The sequence below is a fragment of the Merops nubicus genome, unplaced genomic scaffold, assembly GCF_000691845.1.
Source record: "Merops nubicus isolate BGI_N331 unplaced genomic scaffold, ASM69184v1 scaffold11494, whole genome shotgun sequence".
NCBI classification, from domain to species: domain Eukaryota; kingdom Metazoa; phylum Chordata; class Aves; order Coraciiformes; family Meropidae; genus Merops; species Merops nubicus.
This window is the reverse complement of record NW_008602282.1, coordinates 384-23,565: the sequence shown is the minus strand read 5'-3', so window position 1 is coordinate 23,565 and position 23,182 is coordinate 384. Positions and strand designations below refer to the sequence as shown.

Here is a 23,182-nt window from a genome sequence, read left to right as displayed (position 1 = left end):
CCTACACCTGGTATTCCAGTTGGCCTGCTGCAGGAGACCATGGCAGCTGTACAGCCAGCAACACAACAAGGGCTGAACTTGAGTAGTTGTGAGGAAAGGTCAATTTTTAGTCAGACTGCACCTGGTCTTTTTAACTAGGAATTAAAAAAAAAAAATATTAAAAAAGCTACATGTTAACTCCTGTATATAAATGCCAATGCCTCTTTGCAGCTTTCCTTGAAGCTGGCCTAAATACACACTTACATCCTTCCTGCCTCCTCTCCCTCCAAGTGAGTTCCTCCAGTGCCAGACCTTGTGCTTTCACCCCTCCTGGCACACAGTCCCGCTCCTCTGCTGCTCAGACTGAGCCTTTGGCTGCAGGACTCTGAGGTCAGCCCCACTTACCCACCACAGAGACTAAAACTGCCCTTTAGAAATCTGCAGTGAACAGGGAAGACCCAAAGAATCCACTTAAACCTCATCTAGTTAATTCCATACTGTAGCAATAAAAAGCACCTGGAGAAGAGGAGCTTAGGTGAAGAGTCTCCTCCCTTGCCCACAGCCAAGGCAGTCCATGCTTTTCAAGGCACTCTCCAGGGTCACATGAGGGAATTTGCTCTCTCTGAACAGCTCCCATCAACTCCCACCTTCCCAGCATGAGGCCCTGCCCACGTTCTCTTTTGGAAAACACTCAGGTCTCAGCTTTCTTGCTTATCCCTGCCTGGCAAGCTCTCTGGGAAGCCCAGCAAGATGCCTTAGAGCCAGCAGCTCTTCCACTGCCCTACAACCACCTGTAAGTGTTTATTTGAGCCACTGTTTCTGCTCTGCTTGCTTCCAGCTTCCTACTAGGCCAGACCTCCACAGTTGCAAGCAAGTCTCCCATTGGCAGGTCACCACTCTGCCCATAAGCCGTGACAGATGTGGAGCTGTGCTGCCACCAGCTCAAGGAGCCTTCACAATTTTTTTCCCAACATCACCACTGAGTGAGCTGTCATTGTCTCCAACTTACAGGTACAGAAGAGTCTAGAGAGACAAAAGACTCTGCCTGAAGCCTGTTAAGAAGCAACAGAACAAAAGCAGAGTGCAGAGCCCAGCATGTGAGGTTGGAGTCCTAATTCTCAACAAAACACGAAGTTCTGCCCAGCCTGGCCTTGAGTCAAAAAGACATGTTCACAGTGAAGGTGTGAGAGCTCCCCATGCATTTTTTATTTCTTTCCAAAAATAATTCCTCCTGTTAAAGCAGCAAACTTGAGGCTGGACTATGCCCAGAGTAGAAGACAGGATTTTTTTTTCCCCTTCCTACATCAAAACGGATGGAAGAGATTTCCTCTTAGGACTATAGTACCATAAAGCCTAAAACTCACCTTCCAGCATAACATACTTTTTTTTGTACAGCCACTGACACTCAGTTTGGGTGAGTTCCTATTTCAAAGCTCGTGACTCCTCTGTACACCAGTAGCAGCAGGACACTAATTTATTACATCTAAGCTTCACATTTTAAACATGAAATGGCATCTACTGGGCTTTTCTTTCTTCAAATGAAAACAGATTGATAATTACTTCCAACAACAGCACAAGATGGATATTCCCTCACTTACAAGGGCCCCAGCACAGCCCCTCCTGCTACACCCTTCACACTGTCAGCCAGAGAGGGCTCACGGGCTCTCTCCTCTGTGTTACACAGGCCCATTTGTAACACCACACTGATGAAACACAAAAACAACTGAGTGTACTCTCAGACATCTTGCACACCACAAATTCTTGCATTCATTTTAAAATTCTTCTTGGCCCACACTGCCAAGCAGAATAAAGACATTAATTTAGCCCACAAAGAGACTGAGGTCAGCACTGGACTCTGCCCAATTCTTTTCAAGAGAACACACTGAAAACAAACCAGCGCCCTACCTCTTACCTGGCGTGGGTTTCTAGCATGTCTGTCATGGGCATCTAAGTGTCCTGAGCTCTCAGAAACAGAGCTCACATCTTGCTACTTCAATGACTGAGATTGAAAATTGCAGCTAGACATATTTTTCCCTGGTTGCAGAACATGCAAACACAGCCAGAAGTTCATTAAACTTGGACTGAAGTTTGTAGCGAGGCACTGCTGACATTTGTAACAGAACAAATACATCGCGCAAGGGGATGCTCTGTCATTCCCTGCCTCTCCTCTCCTTCCTTAAAATGCCAGTAAGGCAAAAAGATGTTTTGCTTCCTCCCCACTCAGCAACAGCCTTCACGAGCTCAGCCAGACATCCATTTGTCCCGTGTCCCTCTGCCCTAACAATGTGCTGTCAGCTCCCATCCCCTGTGGCTGCCGCTCACAAAACCTACAGCAACCAAGGTGCAATCCTTCCTCCAGAAATTCCACTTGCTAGAAGAGTGCTCGGAGCACAAGTGGCCTCTCCCTTCACACTGTCAGGTGCCTGGCTGGGGTTAAATGAGCTCCTTCCTGCAGCTGCACAAAACCCACACCACAAAGTGACAGGCAGGAACATGACTGCACGGAACGTCAGTCACCGTGTGCTGGTGTGAAAATATTTTTCAGTCGACACACTTAAAACTGAAGACAGCTCCTCTTTCTGCACTGCTCCAAAACAAATGTGCTCAGGGAAGGGCTTTTCTCTCTTCCCCTCTCTCTTTGATAACGTCACGCAAAGTCAGCACAATAGATCGTGATGAGTTCCTGATGATGGGAACATCCTCTGCTTCTCCCACTCATCCCACACACTGCTAAGTGATAAACTTACTGGGAAGCATCTTTGCCAGGGTGGAAAACAGAGATGCCCAGCCAAGGATCCCACATCCTTCTCTTCAGCATCAGTCCCAAGTGCAGCTCCCACCAATATGCTTCCTCTGCCAGGTAAATAAGCCTAATTCATGTTTACGTTTTTATTTATTTTTTTTTTATTTAAGCTTTTGTTAAATCCAAGACCAAATCCCATGCCAAAATGTTCCTTTTGCTCCCTCTGTAAATTGTCATTGCTGTAAACAACTGCCAGGGGTTACTCCAAGCATTGCAGAGATTGCAGTCAAGTTAAAGAACAAAGAGTAACTAGTTTAACTGGCTTTAACACTGAGTTTTAGTAATAGGTACATCAGGGCCCTTACCTCAAAAGATCTACACCTACATCCATGCCTGGTCCTTTAGAGCTACAGTAGCTACGTCATAGCTAAGACAGGCTGCTGCACCTGTAACACCAAGACTGAACTATTTCAGGAGGCCTTGGGTTGCACAAAAGAATTCAGAATTCAAAATAACAAGAATGTTCATTCTTGAAATTAGCTTTTGCACTTATGTACATCTTTCCTGCATACTGTGTTATTGGACAGGGCATGTCAGCTGCTCCCCTGCAATCCTGACCTTGCAGCCCACATCTTCCTCACTGCTCCGACTTGAGCCTTCCCTGCTTGAGAGACACCAGCATCCCTCTGCCAGCTGGCAGTCCCCCAAACTTAAGTTATGACTGCTATCACTAACTGTTGCTAAAAAAAGAGTCCTCGAGCTGCAATTAAAACAATACCTACCTCTTGCCCAGCACTAAGGCAGCAGTAGACTTCCAAGGACTTGAAAAAGCAGGGCCCTGCTTCACCGAGGTGGGAGAAGATGGACAGCAAAGCCCAGCAGCCATCTGGAATCTGGTGCTGCAGAGGTAGCCAGCTCTCCAGCTTGGATACATCTCGTATCACAGTCCTATTCTCCTGGACTTTCTTTACTTACAGCTCCCTCAGCACCACAGCTACTTATCTTTCTCTCTCTAAACAGCTAAACCATAACATAAGCAAGGGAAAGTCAGAGTTTCACATGACACAAAACCCAACGCAACCTCAGGCTGCAAACCAGCAGTCCCACCCTCCTCCTCCAAATCAGCTGCATGATCCCAGGCTCAGTTCTGCACATAAGTTGGAAAGGGAGAACAAAGGTTTGGTCTTCCCAGGCTCCCTCTTCCTCAGGGGTTTGCTCTTCTGTCCCATCAGCTTACTTGGCTGACCCATGGGTCTGACAGTCACAGAAGCAGCAGGACCACCACACAATGAGCAGCACCACCTCTCACACTGCACGTGCCCCTGGATCCTAACCCAGTGTTTGCTATGGCTGTCTTAGACTTCTAAGGCACAACAAGATTCTTGGGGGTCGGGGGGAAATCAGATTGTTAAATTGTCTATCAGTAAGTTTTCTAAATCATCAACAAGAAATGGTTATAGTAATTTCTAGCTCATTGACATTCACTAGGAACAACACTTTTTTAGAGGCTTTCTGTTGCTGTGTTTACAGAACAACCTACATCCATCTAAAAAGTCATCTCTAAAATTTATCACGACTAAAAAAATGTTATTACATTCAAAGCATTAGAAATGCTTCCATACCTCTCCTAAATGACAAAGTTTAAAAGAAATAAATAACAAAACCCACCCAGACAATACATATGATTGATGAACCTGTGTGCAACATCCTCACAAAACCTCTTTTGTGGAGTACAGCTCCACAGAAATGAATAATGAACTCCTAGCCTGTCTTTAATTAGCTGTTCCTGGAGAAAGAAAAATCTGTATCTGTTACAGTGATCTGCTGCCTAAATGACAACTTGCACAACTCTTGTTTCAGACCATCTAAGAATTCTGCTACAAAATACTGGCCTTCAATTCCCTCGCTTCCTGATTCTACACTGCTGCCATATTACTCATTCAGGACACTCCTATATCCAGCCAGAGCTTGAATATTAGAGGACAACAGCACTTGTAAGTGTTATTTACCCTTAGGGTTTTATTTTATCATAAATTTCATTCTTTCACCATGTCAGAATGCATGACTAGCTTTAAACAAGTTGGTTTTCCCAAGAAAAATAAGTTTCCATTCACAAAGAGATGACCACTGTTGTTAATGAGATGTTCCTCAGAAAACAGCAGTGTTCTCACTTCAGAGTGAAGAGGCCTTTATCTATCAGCATGATTACATTTGCAAGCCATCTGATCTACTGATATTATTCTCAGCTTCAAACATGGGACCTGATGGCTGTAGGTCATCTTTTCCACATGTCCTACAGAAGGTCTTTCAAAATTTTTCAAAAGGGGATGCTACATTTACCATGTTTAGTCAGGGCTAGACACTAGAAAAAGGCATTTTTATAGACAAGAGTACTGATTAGGAAGAAAAATCTCTTAAATCTAAGATAATGTAAAGGAACTGAGTTTTAACCATTTCCTACAGTTTGCAAAGTGGTGTAAGTATTACCTGGGACTCCTCTTTTTTTTTCTTGTCTGGGAACTGCAGACGAAGATGGGTTCAAGCACCCTGCTGCACTCAGCCAGCCCAACACATCTGGCTGCACCAGCCCTACCTCCCATGTGCTCTGCAGATGGCCTGGAAACACGCAAGAGGCCTGAAGCGTGAGATGAGCAGGGGCACAAGCCCAGCAGTCAGGAACTGGGGATTTCTGGACATCTGTCAGCTCAGAAGAAGCTTTTGTTCTTTCCCTGACAGCCAAGGCTCTCATGTAAAAGTCTAAATCACCCAATCTCACCAGGGAGACTCAAAGGTATGTCAGCTCTAACAACGTTAGCCACTGATTATCTGAAAAAATTCAGAAAGATCTTTTTGAAGTTCTACATCAGCCTCTTTCATGTTCAAGCAGAATATGAGATGAGCCAAGCACATCCCAGTGATGATGAGAAGGGGAAGGTCTACTCCTTCATTCCCAGAAGAGCTACTTTCAAGACTGACTCCACCATACTTCCAGAGTGCTGAAGTTCAGATGTCCCAGCACTTTTCTGGAGGTCACAGCATCTGACAGCAAGTCTCCAGCTTCAGGAAAGCCTGAAAAAACCCTTGAGCACTACAGACCACTTCCATAGCAAGCTCTTCTGAAGCTATAGACTGTTGTTCCAAATGTGGTAACTAGAGTACATACCACTACCACCAACCAAAAATTCAGATGAAGTTCAATGAGTGAGTAGCAATAATTAATCCACACTGACCATTCATTTTATGGTACTGAGCTGCAGTGGCCTGAAGTGTCACAGAAAGCATTTCTCTCTCCCTGTTCTTGTCTACAGATGGATCTCTAGGAAAAAAAACTGATCATTTGAAAATTTACACTAGTACTTGGCAGGACAACTTGCAAATGAAAAGCAAGTAGCTCATCTTCAGTTCCCATGTAGCTTAGGTCAGGCATAAGCAAGGATTCAATTCTATGGGCTGGACTGAGCAAAAGGAAAGGCTATGACCCAAGAATCCTTTCTGCCCTTAAAAATTCTTATAAATTCCTAGCCATATAGTGACATTATGCTGATTTGTTTTATAACAACAATCTCAGCATCTTTCTCAGCTGGAATTTATCCGATTTAGGATTTTCTCTTTTCCATAATTTGCCAATCCCAGCAATTGCTCTTCAAATACATCACTCTCTCTTCTGGTTTGAAAATAAAAAAAAGAAATCATCTTTCTTGTCCACTGCACCACGGCTTGGCACAGTTCATACACTTGATTACAGAGTATTCTACTCTACTTGAAATCAGCATTTTACCCAGGCTTCCAGAGGTAGATGACACATCCAGTTGGGAACAACGCCCACACAAATTAATTACTAGCAAATGATAGGTTTCATACATCTACAGCAGTGTTGAAATAACACATAATTTTCTCATATAGAAACATTCCTGCCTCAATGGCACAGAAACATTAAGGAAACCCTACCCTTCATAAAGAGCAAGATGGACAGATTACTTGCACTAAGGCTTTGTAATACTTTCAACATGAAATCATCTCTGCAGATCACATCTGATTGTTATCAGAATGCTAATTATAGGGCTGCTAACAGAAGGTCACCCGTGCTCCTCCAGCCTACCACCTAGCATCTTGAAGTCATCAGTGCAGCTTCAAGTATTTGCAGATAATACTAGCTAACCTACCTAAAAATGAGCATCAAATTGGCAAACAGCTTTTATCTATCATTCCTGACATTTCCCTCACTCCCCCAATCTTCACTTAAGGGCAGAATTGACACCTTGAAAATTTCAGTTCAACCTTGAAACATGAAGTAATCATTAAGAATGAAAGCCTATAAAGTAACTTGTACTGTATGAGCACAACCCAACATGGAGGGAGAAGACCATTTCCAATCTATTTCAACCTCAGACTTATTTAAAAAGAGAAATCATACATTTTTGGTTTTCACAGGACTAAGTCGAACAAGTAAAGCTTTTCCAGTCCCTGAGGTTCTCCACTCCCCAGGCACCCTTGTAGCCCTTCTGTTGTACTATGAACTTACCTTCCTTAAAAATGAGAACTGCACACAGCATGTGAAGATGAGATCACCTCTCAGCCCTGTGCCACACAATCAATGTCCTGTTTCTGGTAGGAGTACCTTGTGTGATACACCCCAGGCTGATACTTGCTTTCTTCATATCTTAGATCTGTTTCATGCCCAAATTCAGCAACAAGTCTGCTAACTCTGGAATGGACTTCAGTTCTTCTTATTCTTATTTGAAGATCTACTGCTTTTTGGGAGGGTCTGTGTGGTTGTTGCTGCTGCTGTTTGGAATTCTTTTTTTCACCTGGCTCAACAAGACTAAAAAAATGAATTTCCCAATTTAAACAAGCTGTGAGAAGAAATTTAATGCTATTCTTTCTGATACCTGATAATCAGAAGCTCCATGCATTAATCCTGATCAAAGCATTAATATAAGGCTTAGCATACTACACTCCTGATCTTCAGTGCCAGTATCTTAAGCAGCTAAGTTCTATAATAACACAAACCTTTCTGCCTGCTAGATGCTTGTTTAATTTTCTACTCTTCTTTGGAAATTTGATGGTGGAAAGGATGCCAGTTTAGATCTTCTCAAAAGGCCATTAAAAAATGAACTATAAGTGAATGCAACATGCTGGAACTGATCTCACCCTGTTATGGTTTAGACCCAGCCTGGAGCTGGGCACCATCTGGCTGCTTGCTTCATCACCAACCCCCATCCCCTGGGAATGGGAAGGAGAAAATCCCACGGGTTGAGATAAGAAAAACTTAACACCACAACACAAAAGGAGAAATAAACAACAGTAATAACAATAACAGTAAAGAAACTGTATCTAAAGCAAGTGATACAAGGACAGATGACATGAGCTTCAGATGGCAATGGTGGCCAAGCCCTGGACTGCCTGACCCCCAGACCATGATGTCAGCATGGTATCCATATCCAGCAACCTATCCACTGGTCCCTCCCAACTTCTGGTGAAAATTAGCCCTATCCTAGACGAACCAGGACACACACACATTCTAGAAGGGAGGGACTGGTCTTTTTCATGACACCACATGAAGCAGCACATGTTAAAGCAGCAGATTTCGGGGTGTCGCAAGTGCAAACAATCTTTCCTCTTCCTCAGTGACTGGTAGATCACTTCATAAAGTTAATGTATGACAGAGCACTGTCCATCATTTTAGGTATTCAAGTAAAAATTGTGAAGCTTTTTGAAAAGCATTTTCCCATTTTGCTGCTGGCTGGTAAGACATCACACCACCCCTTGAGAATTCAAGCTGTTTGCACATCAGGCTGGATAAGATCAACCAAAGGACAAGAAGGCAGCTTCCAGTTTAACAAACCTGGGCATTTATTTCTGCACAACAGTGCCTGTTAAGATTCAAGGCTTTATAAAGACACTTCCATCAGAGAAGAGAGGAGAAAGAAAGAGCCTGATAGAGTGCCACAGTCATCATCAACCTGCTAATTCCAAGATGCCAGAGATTATCTTTTAGTTACCAGTTTCTTCAGAGAACATTATGTTCCTTAGCTTTTCTGAGAAGCATGGCAGTGTGGCATTAAGTCCCTTGCCAATACGAGTGGCATCTCAACCCAGGCTCTTCCATTTCAGAAATACCACAATCCAAGGATTTCCCAGGCTTCTCTCTCCTGGATTTGGGGCATAGCTAATCTAAGCCTGTGAACCAAAAGACTCAGTTTGGCTTGCAGGTTAACACAGCCTCATCTAGAAAGTCTATGTGTGTTGCATCAAAACTAAACACATCTCCAGCTTCACTTTTTCCAGGCTACATTGAACATTGTGATCCTCTGAGCTCTTCCCTTTAATGGGATAAAAGTTGAGTTAGTTGTCTAACCCATATTAGCACGTGAACCTTGAAACAAAGGCCTGAAGTCAAAGAAGCACTCTGGACTTGGCAAAGCCATTCATGCTTTGCTGGCCTAATTCAGTTTTGTCAGAAAGTGCATCATTCTCAGGGCATGTCCACTGAAAACAGGTTTCACAAACTCAGCTCTGATACCACCCTGCAGGGAAACCCTAACAGGGATGGCAATAAACACCTCACCTAGCAGAGTGCTAAAACAAACACAACCAAAGACTAAGCCAAAAAACCACCTCCACAAAACTTCCCCTTTATTTCAGTCCATTCTCTACAGGGACACTGGTCCACTCTGACTGGAGCACCAGATGAATCCCAGACACTCCAGATCTTTCTGCTCAGAGCAGGATGGAGCTGAGCACAGTGACTGTGGTGCATCACCCAGTAGAAACTATGAGAGCTTGCACCTGATATGCACCCTGAGCCTAATTGCAGCCTTGGTTAATGGGATCCTGCACTGCATCAACGTAGTCCCCAGCCAGGCACTGTCATTCTGAGGTTTCTGGATCAGGATTCGTTCATTCATCCACCACACAAGAGGTTCAAAGCCAAGGGCCCTGCCCATAGCAAACCCACCCTTGGTTTTGTTCCACTCTGAGACATGTTGATCTCTGCAGGCCAAATTCCCCAGCACATTTTGCCACTAGATGACAGGTCTCCTCCATAAAATGAATAAAATGAATGCTCAGTGTTGCAGAAACAACAGAGTTGTGATGAAGGTCAAAAACCCACAAGGCATTCACAAAAAATAATCTGAAATTTCTAAAACTCCAAATTGCTGGGCATGTTTTACTTCACACGTGTGGTGACATGAATGGCTGAATCACCATTTATGAGTCTTAACTGCATGGAATAAGCTACCATGTGCTTGTATATAATGTTTGTGTATCAAAGTGCTTTTCATGTTAGCCTGTCAAATGCACTAGACTTGTTGCTTTTAGAAAATAATTATTTAACTCCTACCCATAATTTTAAACAGCTGTAATACATTGGGAGACACGACGTGGTGTAAGTGTGGCTTCAAAAGTTATCTGCTTGCCAAAGATTTAAGGATGTATTTCTAGACATCACAAACCAAAATTTTAAAAAACCCATACACATCTTATTCTGGAACATTTGTTCAAAATAATAAGCTATCCCCATCGAGGAGTGTGCAGGTATGAAACAAGCCATACATTGCAATTTGCTATATGGGATTACCAATTACTACCATTAATGCCTGCCAGAACAAAACCTGTTTAACCCTTAGGAACAGTTAAAAATACAAAAGTAATGTTTATTATATTTAAAAATGTGGAGGATGCTTCCCCATAGGTGTGCACCAGCTTAGACTGAGATACTTTTAACTTCATTTTGTATTGTAAAAAGTGTTCTGTTTTCAAAATTATTGCTAGTCTGGGATTCCTGTGGACATAAAATGTCCAGATAATACTGCACTGATATTTGTTTTCAGGGCAAAGCATAAGAGCCATCCCAATAACCCACTTTCAAATACATTTTAAGCACAGTTTATCCAAGAACTACATTTGCCTTTAAGGGTACTTAAGGATACTTTGAGTGGCACATCCCCTTTGCCAGTACTGGATGTCTAATAGGAAATGCTGAAGATCTTTTTATTCAAAGCTGCTTTGAAATGAGCTTAGATGGCTTTCAGCTTCCTTTTTGCTTTCATGTGAAGGAACTAGGCCTAAATTTTCAAGGGTGACTAGTAATTTTTGGAGACTTAGCTTCAGATATTTTGAAAGATGTGATTTTTGAGAAGCTTAGTAAGTTGTGCATGAAAAATAATCTTTTCTTAAAGGCTCTGAAACGATACAGTTTTGGAGGCACACAAAATCACAGGCTCTTTCTGAAAATTTAGCTCTATTCCCTAGCACTTACCTATTCTACTTGTTTCCCATTCCCTGTTATTCACCATCCCCTATCAGATGACCCTCCAAACTCTCTCCCTGACACCCAAAACAGACACCCTCCACTGATAAGGCCTTAATGTACAGTAGCACTCTCCCTGCTTCATTTCCTTCTTTCCCCCAAGTCATACATAGTATTTAGTGCTGGTCAACATTTGCTTTCAAACTAATCTTGGCAGAAACCCTTCATTTTACAGATCACAAAACCGAGGCAGACGCTCCTGGCGAAGAGAACACATGCAGCTCTCAAACCCAACAGCAGCTGGAGCTGCTCAAAACTTGAAACTAGTAAAAACAGATCTACAGCACGTCGTGGCAGAGATGGATGTAGGATGCAGCAAGTTAAGACCTACTGTCTACAGCCAGGACCATAAATCCACCACAGAAACAAAGGAAAAGCACTGCTGTTGAGCTCCTTTGACCTCAGCACTGAGAGAAACTAAAGATTTTTTTTTTTTAATTATTTTTAATACATACAACACCCAAGAATAGGCAGACTGAGACTGTTTTATCCCTGCTTAGCAAATCAGGGTTCATCCATGCCATTTCCAGCCTGAAGTATCACATTCTCTGTAAGATGCACTGCCAACTATGTCCCCACCATTAGACACTCTGTGACAAAATCTCCAAGGTGCAGGTAAGTTTAGATTCTTACTAGCTGTAACCACCCTTTCATACTTCAGCATTTTATAGCATGTTATCTACCAGGTTTTAAACATGCACTTTTTTCCTAGCATACACATATAACAAGCTCACGTGTCCCACATAACAGCAGTAGACAGTCTAGATCCCATTCCCAGACCCATCTGCACAGAATGCCCCTAGAAGTCAATAATGGAGTGATTCATTCAATAAGCTAAAAATGTTCATCCTACAAAATACCAAAGGGTAGACAAGTGGCCAAGAAAATGCTGGACACAGGTTTTTTCCTTCAAAACTGTCAAATTTTGTGAGATGCATAACCCTGGATTAACACACACATAAATCCCAAATTGCTGTTCTGTTGTTTTTCAAACTGATAAGGAGGAAAAATTAAAAGGAATCCTAAATATTTCACTGATCCTGAAGTTAATGCAGTATTGCAACAGAGAGCAAGTCAGCTGCCAAAAATTACCATGAAGCATAATATTTAATACATAGTAGTTATTTTTCCCTTGGACACAAGCACATCCTTTTTTTTTTGGCAGTGAAGACAAAGCCTATTGTCATAAAAATCAGACCCTTCCAAAACCAACAGCTCAGGTACAAGTAAATGCAACTGCTGAAGAGAGGCAGTTGAGTCAATGACCTTCAGTCACATCTTCAGTTCTTCTCCTTCAAGACAACACTTGGGTAAATGTAGCTGTTCTTGAGAAAGAACAGTCACAGCAACTGGAAGCCATGCAGGTTGTATGTTCAGGAGCAGATAGGGATCCAGAAGCAGGATGGAGAGCAAAGCTAGACTGTGCTGGTCCCCAAAGCAAGGGAATGCACAGATGGACCTACTTAGATCTGCAGTAACTACTGTCACGTAATGGTTTTGTTTCCCTCAGCTTTCTCTTTCCTGTTAAGAACCATTTTAATTCAGACTGTGTGCTGATTTACAAACCACCACAGTCAATTATGAGTTATCGAGGACCAATAAATTTACAACAGTACTTTTGAGTTTTGCCAGAAACCAGGGAACTTTTTTTCCTGGCCACACAGAAAACGAGCAAAAGATATTTGCCCTGGGACACTTTGTCAAGGGAAGACTGAAAAAAAAAAATCCTGGCAGCAGGCAGGATGACTTTAGCACACTCTACAGTAGGGCTACTACTGCACTGAGTAGAGTCAGTGAGTTTGAAAAGTGAACCTACCTCAGACAAATGGTAGGAAATTAGAGACTGAAGCTCACCAACGTTATGTCGGAAAGTTAAAAGCATCAGTCACTTGCTAAGTCTGTTATCACAAGAAAAACACTTCAATGCTTACAGTGTTAAGTAAAGGAAAAGGAAAATACTGACTACTAAATTGAGGATAAAAGAATTTACTGTCCAGCTTATGCACACATGCTTTTCACAATACACTTCATTTTCTCTTTCATTTTTACTCTTTACCAATGGTCAAAGCTTTGTCTACATGGCAAAACTAAATCACTGCTGACAAATGGGGAGAGCCAAACGTTATTTCTTTTGTCTGCACTTGTAATAAGAGACATACCCAGCTCTAGTTCAGCTTCACCCCTTGTTGTCAACAAGTGTCAACAGTGGTTCGATTTAGCACACCAAGGAGAGCCCAAACAATTTGGAAAGAATGATTTAAGCTGAGTGGGTCCCACACGGCTCCTCCAGAACACACACGCAGAACAGCCAATGCAAGAAAAACATTTTAAAATTATTAGGAAAACAAACAGTAAAAACCCACCAGATCTGGCAGAGGGATTGAAAGCATCTGAAGTTACTTAAGTATTGTGACCAAAAAGAAAAACCACCAACCCAAGTGACTTGTCAGTTGCCTGAGTTCAAGTTGCTTGTATGTCCTTTGCTCTATCAGAGAGGATTCTGTGATAAAGAAGGTATGACAATATTCATGTCATAGTTTTATTTATATTACATTTAAAAAAAAATCTTAAACCTTATGAACTGGAAGAAAACCACCATAGCTAATTTGGAAGGAACTCTGCCACCTACCCTATAGAAGGCAAGTCCAACTAAAGGAAATTGCATAGGTGCCATCTACCATGACTTTAAATCATGTCAGTATTCCCTCTCACACTTTAACAGCCAAAAGAATTACAATCTCCTTGGATTAATGCAGCACACTCAACAGGCTGCCAATTAAATCCCATTTCTGAGATTGTGTGATCTGAGTCACCAACATCTGCAAATATCTTTACATCTTGTGTAATAGCTGGCTTCAGATCTTGATACACCAAAGTAAAAAGGCCTTTTTAATGGCTCCCACGTTATTTTGGACTTACAACTTCATGATGACAGCAGCTTCTCAAAACAGCCCATGAATCTAATTTATTATCCAGTTTGTCATGTGGGATTTTCTTAACTCTAAGCCAACAGAGCAACAACGAATCAAGGTCATTGTTTATATTGCATGAATAAAAATGAACCACCTGTTCAAAAACTTTTCTTTTGACATCAAAAGCTATTTGGTCTCATAGACATTTGACATATGCAGCATTCACCAGTTGCTCTACACATCTAGGAGAATGTGAGAAAACACTCTGGAACTGCATCTCCTCTCATGCCAGTCTGTCTTGACTTGAAAAAAAGATTTAAAAAAAAATAAGAATCTGTCAGCCACCCTACTACATTCAGCATCAATAGATAACACATGAGAAAGAGGATACAATATCTGGATGCTCACCCCAGGAATTCCTTTTCTCCCCAAAAAGTCTCATTGAATATTTAAGCAGATCAGTGATTTTTCAAATGATGGCTTAGTAGTAAAAAGAGAAACACAAAGATCTTCTTGCCATACAGATCAGAGAAGAGACAGCATGTTGTGGGCTTTGAAAGCAACTCTACCTCTACAACTCTGTTGAAGAAAGAAAGAAATACTACCTCCTCTAATCGCAGAAGATGTTAAGATAGCCATTTTTTCCCCTTACAGCATAACCCTAAGGCATAATAAAGTGTATGTTATGTAGATCTAAATAAGGAATGTTACCTTTAAGAATTCCAGTCACCTTTTACTTCAACAGTTACTTGCAGTACTTTTCATGCCAGAGGAACAGCACCATTTATGGCCAGGAATCACAGGGCATAACCAATAAACACAACTCTTAACAGTAATCCCAATGAAAGCCAGGGAACTCTGCTTGAAGTGCACACCCACTAAGTTTCTCTACAGGGTTTACTTCGACGTGGACTGCTGCACGTGCCCCCCAGCCACCTCCAGCAAGCACCAGCATCCATACCACAGGATGGTGCCCCCGGCCCTTCCCCGGCCGAAGCGGGCACGCTGCTGGCAGTACCTCCTTGATGCGCTTCACGAGGGCGTTCTGATCAAAGGCAACGGCTTCTGCACACTGGTGAAGGTGATCTTGGTATCTCAGGCACAGCTGCAGCACCTGCTGAGGGTCCAGCTTTTCCAGTTTGGTGTTGGTCGGAGAGGTCTGCCCACTGAGGAGTCCTACAAGGCAAGGGAAGGAAGGAGAAGAGTTAAAGGGTTCATAAAACTAGGTCAGCTCCAAGCTGAAAGGCAGCAGAACAAACCCAGAAGAAAAGCTTTATAAGGGCTAACAAAAACTAATTCAGGGTCTTAAGCTACTGAGTGGACTTTAGTAATGTAATAGGCCAGTGAAGGCTAAGAGTTGGAAGGGTATGGATTGAAGATTTATAGATGTTTAGGATTTATAGCAGTGCAAAGATGTTTGCCATGCAGCTTAGCCCTCCTTGATAGAGCTTAAACACACTCTAAATGAACATCCAGAAAGCACATCAGCTTGGTTTTCAGGGATCTGCTGTGTAAAGCAAGTCCTGTTTCTTCCCCACAAATAATCCTATTTGTGAAAAACAAACCTCCTCCTCATTTACGTATGCCAGAAGGGGAAGGACTTGAGATCTGCATTCCCATATGGGCACGGGAGTCCAGCTATTTTCACTAGAATTATGCTGTCAAACCCAGAGTTCTAAATGACCCACATAAGTTAACGAGGGGCAAAATGCCCATGTTTTGCTACCTTGCCTTTTTTAAAGCTTCAGAACCATTTCATCTCCTAAGATTTTTCTCTACAATCCCAGAGACTAGCAATATACTTTTCAATATGGAATTAAGATCCTCACCTATTCACATGACCAGGTTTCACAAAAAGCTCACCAAAAAACAAACAAACAAACAAGGTGTTAAGACTTAAAACACTGGTAATATGCAGAGGAGCAAAACTGTCCAGAGAAATTTCTCCTGCCTGTTGTTTGTTGCCTACATAATGCAGCTTGAGAACCCTTGCTGAGCTCCAGCATACCTGTGCCATCCTGACAGCTCTCCCCAAAGCTGCTGGAAAAAGTTATGCTAAACTCTAAGGCCATCTTTTTTTCTCTATTTCATTTACTGACTTTCATTTCATTTTCCTTCAGTATTAGCACAACTTTTTTTCTTTTTGGGACACCATCTGTGACAAACAGCTCATACACACAATCTGCTTTTCCCAAAATATCCATCAAGCTATCTAAACTGAATTCAGTGACTGCACGCACGTGCCCTTTGGGACTCTCCATTTACAGACAGGAAAAGACATTAAGACAGAAAATGTAAGCAAGTATCACACTAAGCAATTAAAAAATAATAAGTGCCAGTTATTTGGATTGGAAAAGTTCTTCTAAGAACATACGTCAGTGGGAAATGGAAATTATTCTGGATGGCCCCCATGCATATTGGAAGCTACAACTGGTGACATCAAGTTCTTGCCAAAACACAAGAACGAGATAGACACCAAGACCTAAGTCAGAAGCATCTTATGAATCTGAGAAAGTTAAACCTCTTTGAAATCATCTGCAGACAAAAATGAAAACAAAACTAGGACAGCAACTTTATCAGATACAATGAAACAGGCTTACTTTTCACCAACACTCAACATTTTATTCTATCAGGATGCTCTCAATTACCCTTCACACAAAAACATTTTCTTTCTTCATCTTATGAGGTTAAAAAAAAGACAATTTTGTTCTACTCACTTGTTGCCCACTACAATCATGCTGCATGAATCAAGAGGTCAGGAGAGGAAACAGACGCTTCACCATTTAGTCTCAAAACTCTCTATTAGCAGTAGTCAAATTATTTTTTATGCTTTAAAAGAGTTATCTCAAACAAAAATCTTCCATCCAGCAGTAGCAATTGCAAATCTTTCAAGCCTGCCTTCAGCTGTAGAGCACAACTTTAAGAGGAGCAAATTCACTGAAGGAAATAAGACTTTTTTTAAATGTGTATTTTAATGAGGAACCATTTTCCAGTGGTTCCTTCAGTTTGTCAATTCTGATGTTCTATAAAATTATCTTGTCAGGATAAATGTTCAACTGATGTTGTCAACTTCTAATATGTTGAATGTTCACATAGGAATGAAGAGTTCACCATACACCTGAGGCAGTTATCCTGTTTCTGCCCTGATCAAATACATGATGCTATCAACAAACTAATTGTCTTTTATTACTAATCTCTCACCAACTTGCAGAGGAGGAAGAAAATTAGATTCTATTTAAGAGATTTAATTAACAGGAAGCATGTATTTGGGCCAACTTGTGCTGCTTATGAACATTCTGAAGCAGAATAGGCCAAAGACTGTAAAATGAGCTACAAAGGAACATGCTACTCAAACTTATGTACTTACAACCTTGTACAGGTTACTTAATGCTAAAAGCAGAATTAATTAATTACAAGGAGCCTAATATGCACTATCTAGAAAAACAACCTCAAGGGAAGGGAGACATGAATTGTTCAGCTGGAATTCCTTCATAAGAAGGCAGAGGTGGAAATGCAATCCAGTACAAATGTTTGGAGTAGCAATAAAAAACAAACAGCATATGCTGCTTAAAGATAGACTGTGGTATTATTTGGGTGATACAGTAGAGAGAAGCCCAAGGAATTAGGTTCTCCAAAGACCTCTTGCCTCACACTGGCAGTGCCCAAGAACAATCAAGCTTCTAGTTTCAACTTAAAAGAAAGGAAAAAGTAAATAGCATAAAAAAAGCCACACAGCCTTTCATCTGGCACAAAGTCCCATTGTCAAAAAGTCAATCCACCATTTTTTGTTGTTCACAGTAACTACTTATGACTCACACAATAAATATTAACATTTGCTTAACATTAACATCCCCCTGCTCTCACAAGACCCCACCTGGAGTACTGCATAAAGCTCTGGGGCCCCCAGCAAAAGAAAGACATGGACCTGTTGGAGTGGGTCCAGAGGAGGGTCACAAAAAAGACCAGAGGGCTGGAGCAGCTCTCCTATGAGGACAGGCTGAGAGAATTGGGGTTGTTCAGTGTGGAGAAGAGAAGGCTCCAGGGAGACCTTATTGTGGCCTTTCAATACTTAAAGGAGGCCTGTAAAAAAGAGAGACTTTGTAGTGACAGGACAAAGGATAATGGCTTTAAACTGAAAGAGGGCAGGTTTAGATTGAATGCAAAGATGACATTGAGGGTGGTGAGACACTGGAGCTCGCTTTAAACTGAAAGAGGGCAGGTTTAGCTGGAATGCAAAGATGACATTGTTTACGACGAGGGTGGTGAGACACTGGAGCTTGTTGCCCAGAGAACCTGTGGATGCCCCACTGCTAGAACTGTTCAAGGCCATGCTTGATGGGGCTTTGAGCAGCCTGACCAAGTGGAAAATGTCCCTATCCATGGCGTTGCCCAGAGAACCTGTGGATGCCCCACTGCTAGAACTGTTCAAGGCCATGCTTGATGGGGCTTTGAGCAGCCTGACCAAGTGGAAAATGTCCCTATCCATGGCAGGGGTTAGACTAGATGACCTTTAAAGGTCTCTTCCAACCCAAACCATTCTGTGGTTTTATTAATTCACTTTTAAGCAAGGCAGGAGCTTTGCTCCAGAGGAGCAGATGGCAACAGGAAGTAATCTTGAAACTTCATGCAAGAGAGACTGCCACCACTCAGATCCCAGAGAGGGTGTACCAGGGAAACCCAGAAGGTAGAAAGAGAGATGCAGGGCTCATGCCACAGACCCACACATCCTCCCTTCCTCCTCTCCCCAGCAGCAGGCAGCGAGTCCAAACAAGTTTAATGCAATACCTCCTCCATAAGCTCTGCATCCTAGGAGACAGCAGCATACCTCCCAGTACCCATGAAAAACCTGAGATCCACAGGAAAAAGCACCGTGAACGTCACTCTTCTCTAAAAAATCACTGCTTCCTCCTTAAAGCCTTGTCCCACACTTTGAATTCTCCACTCAACAGAGCCAGGGCTCAGTAATCAGTCTACATATGGTCTGTAAGAAGATAGGAGATCATATCTGTCACAACAATATATTTATTAGGTCACTCTTACAAGTCAAAATAGGGAGACACAGAGGTCTCTGAATGATTCAACCCCACTCCTGAAACAGCCAGAGCTTGAAGCTGGTCACCAGCACATCTCTGTGAAACTAATTCCCAAACTACGACCTCTTCACTGAAGAAAGGGTGTTCCTGTGATTTAGTTTGTGTAATTATTACTCCCCAGCCCCAAAAACACAGTTCTGCTCTTAAATAGGAAGAAAACAGCATCTAAAGTTTTAATTTCTTATTAAACTGAATACTAATTTTTCAAGCTGTTGGTTCTCTTCCAAGGAGAGAAGCACACCAGGAATCATCTTTGCACAGTCTGAAACCTCAAGAAGCGACTGCTTGGCACATGAGTGATGCAACATACCCCAGCATGAAAAGGAAAAGCAGCATGGAGGATGTCATGGCTTGGGAAAGACAAAGATGGGAAATGGGAGGACTACTGCAGAGCTTCAGTGCACAGACCAAAAATGCTCTGGCAACTGTCAACCATGAGTCTTGGCTATCAAATTACACCATAAAATAAATAAGACAGACCACATTATGTGCTTGCCATGATGAAGAGAAGACAAAATCTCCCACCTACTCTGGATACATCCCACCCATAAACAGCATGCCCAGAAAGGTGATAAATGGCAACTGGGACAAAGAAAGATTCACATTTCAGCTCTTAAATGATGCTTTAGGAAATAACAACCCAATACACCAAACATGTCATGCGTAGAGAAATATCATCTATCACTACAAGGCTGGCTGACCCATAGACTTGACAAATCTCTTATTGTTTCCATATTCCTTGGCAAAGCAGAGGCATGTTAGAACCATTTTGCTCCTACTTAGTCATCTCCTTGTTGGTTCCAGGTCAATATATACTTCCAACAAATCACATCCTACTGAGCAGAAGAAAGCTGTTAGTTTAAAAAGCATTTTTATGACTAGAAGTTAAGCTCTTGAAAAACTGTTTTACATGCTATATTGATTCTACATACATACAGAACATAGTAACCCACCATAATTATGTTCTGCTGCTTTAATGGACAATCCTAAAAATAGCTTGAGTGTTTTCCAACCTGAAAAGTATGGAAGTAAAAAAAAAAATAGTAATATTTCCATTTGACACTCTGTTTTAACCAGTAACAGCAGACACTACAAGAAGAAAACCAATAGTTCTACAGTTATTAATTTATTACTACAGACAGCAAAGCACATGGTGCTGTGGTCTTGTTCCTAATTTTAAGGCCACAGAGGGCTGCTGTCATAAGCTAACCAATTTTTCTGTGGAATATAAGAGAGGACTTTAAAAGTGACTCCTTATTTAACCAGACCAGAAGCCTACTTTGCCCAGAATACCACTTCCAACACTGGTCAACAGTGGAGATTTAGAAAACAACACCTTTATCATTTCCTCTTAACTCTTGCACAACCTTCCTGCTTCCTAAAGTTATTAATAAAACTTTCAGGCACAAAATACTGTACTCAGTGAAGTTATGATACTTGAATTTCACTAATCCTTTCTGAAAGGCATATATTTATCTCCACAATATCCTGTGGCAGTAAGTAAGATGCTTATTTAAGCACAGCATGAAGAAAACTTTTCACTTCTTTTACACTTCCTACTTTGTAGTAGTTGTGCAGTGACAGAACAGGAACCTGTACAGTGGGGTGTGCTTTCTTCCATCATCTTTCCAGCTCAAGAACCTCTATGATCAGCCTTTTCCAACAGAAGACAATTTTTCCAATTACCTGTGTAACAACAACTTCAAATACCTCTAGCCTGAGGATTGGCTTCCCTCTTTAAAAGCCAGGTCAATTCTTCTGCAGTGTATAATGGTTACACCTCTAAGAGTCCAGTTGCTTCTACAATTGCTGCTCCTTTGCTGGACCTACTCTCAGCAACACCCTTTTTAAGAGCATATACTACAGTGTGTTGCACATCATCACCTCTCCTCTCAAGAGCAAGGTTAAACAAAGCAACAGATTACACCCCACAATTAGCAATAGCCTGTCAGCTTTACAGAGGCATTCCCAGTTCTGGTACCTGCTTCGGAAGTTTATTACTCTGTACATTAGCACAGTAATACCTAAAATCTCTTCTGTGAACACTTCCCAGCCATGCTTGTAAAGAATAACAGTTCTTTTAAAGGCAAATGGTGATTCAACTAATTGAATTTGCTCTTCTGAAATTCTTCTCTGAAGACAATCCCACAGACTCTTCAGCAAGTTCTGTAGCATCTAAAAACTGTATACTTTTATTAAGGATATGCTAGCAGAAAGCTGTTTTTAAGGGATTTCTATTCTCATCTCCTAATGATTTCCTATTTAACCTGCTATAATTTGTGATATTTTGCTCTGCTAACACAAGCTCATTTTTGCCTTTTTTTTTCTGGTGTGAAAATCTTTTTGCCTACAGCTCCCTTCACAGTGCTTTAACTACACTAGTTTTCCCTCTCACCTTTCAAAAGTCACCTGTGCTGGCTGCAACTTAAATTATTTCAGCTGTTCCCATCTTCTCCTCTTACTACCCTCATTTTTTTATGAAACTCTTCTTCATCAATTTCATCCAAGAGAGTAAAACTTTTCCATGTCTTCATTGAATTTGAGCAGACCATGCTTACTATTAATATAATAGCACCAGGTCATTTAATTTATCCTTAATTAGAAGGCATTAGCTTTAGCTTAAAAAGCACTAGTGTTTTTCATGTCTCCAGGAGTCTTCCTGTGTTCCAAGAGTATTTTAAAAATAATCAACCCCACAACTTGGCTCATCAAGCATTTCTAAAGCTCTTGGGTAGAAGCTAGCCAGTCTGGCCAGCTTCTTAAACAGAGTCTGGCCCCCGTGACCACAGGTTAAATACTCCGGTTGCCTTTCTAGCTGTTGTTTGCATGGGGAAATTGTTTTGCCAGTACCTTCAGGCACCTGAAGTAACAAAGAAAGATCCAGACAAGAAACAGATGAAATTATGTTCCTAAAGACCAAGTCTTTCTTGATCCTTACTGCTTGCAAGTTTGGAGGCATCAACTTGCTATTAACTGAGACAGAGAGCTCACTTCCATGCATTCTCCATGTGGGAGGCCTTTAAGAAGACCTACAGAAAATAAGTAATTGTACATGTATGTGCAGCAGAATAAAAGGCATTAAGATACTTCCAAATAGACAACGTAATCAGATTCAAAGCATTTAGTTAGTACAAGCTCTGTAAATCTTGAGTACTTCCTCTCTCATTCTTGAAGACTATATTTTCAGCAAAGCCTGAAGAGTCAACAGAGCCTTTTTGGGGGTGGGGTTGTTCTGAAGGTTTTTTTTTGCTGTGGTTTTTATTGTGGTTTTGTTTGGGTTTTTGGGGGGGGGGGGCTGGCTTGCCTTTTTTTAAAAAAAAAAAATAAATTATCTCGAGTTAGGAAACATCCAACCTCAAATCTGGAAACCCAAGCTGCCCTTAAGAAAAGGACTTACACCACAGAATTAGTAAAAGTCAAATGTAAAGAGATTGAAAGAAAATTTAAAAAGAAAATAAAACTAAAAAATCAGTGCTACTCACCCAGAAATCTTTAAGCTCAAATGTGGATGACCACATGATCTTTTTCACAGACCTGTTTATTTTCTAAAACATCTCACTGATAAAACACCTTGTAATAAAATACGTATTCACTCCAAGACAAAAGTTGGCTTTGTCAGCTGTGTATTTTCAGTTCCTTTGAACTTTAATGGGGGAACACAATGACTGTAGGCAAACTGAATAGCTATTATGTGAGCAGAGAACATATTTGTATTATGGCAAGGAATGTTGGCTGTAGCAGCAGATTTTCCCTCTACTTTGGAGTCGGTACCATGTGATCGTTTACTTCTGCATGGGTGACAGATGGGCTGGAGACTCCTCTTGTCACATCGTTTAGCAGGCAGCTCTCCTGAGTGCACAGCTCAAACATGCTCTCAGTGTGAATGCTGCACCTTGGCCCCCCAATGCAGCATAAGCAATTGCCTACAAGACATTACTCACCAAGATACATAAATCACCTCCCCTTTTGTTCTTCCACTGTTTGTTTGAAAAATCAAACGTTAAGAAGATTCAAAACATTTGGGTTTCTATAAAAACATAGTTTGCTACAATTCTAAGAAAAAAAAACCCACACTTGTACAGATTTCCACTTATTAAGGTCATTTAATTTACATTAGAAGAAATAGTGACTGAGAGGGGAT

The 23,182-nt window shown here is 41.5% G+C and overlaps 1 protein-coding gene across 1 annotated transcript in view; it reads right to left on the bottom strand.

Annotated features, from left to right (window-relative positions):
- LOH12CR1 (loss of heterozygosity, 12, chromosomal region 1) overlaps positions 1 to 22,911 on the bottom strand; it is a gene marked incomplete at its 3' end in the record, with an annotated part of 25,612 nt that extends 2,701 nt beyond the window's left edge. The window contains exons 1-2 of the mRNA XM_008938307.1: positions 22,813 to 22,911; positions 14,967 to 15,170 (exon numbers count right to left, since the gene is read on the bottom strand). Of these exons, the coding sequence (XP_008936555.1) occupies positions 14,967 to 15,170; positions 22,813 to 22,911 (303 nt within the window). The remainder of the gene's footprint in view (positions 1 to 14,966; positions 15,171 to 22,812) is intronic.
- Between the last annotated feature and the right edge of the window lie 271 nt (positions 22,912 to 23,182).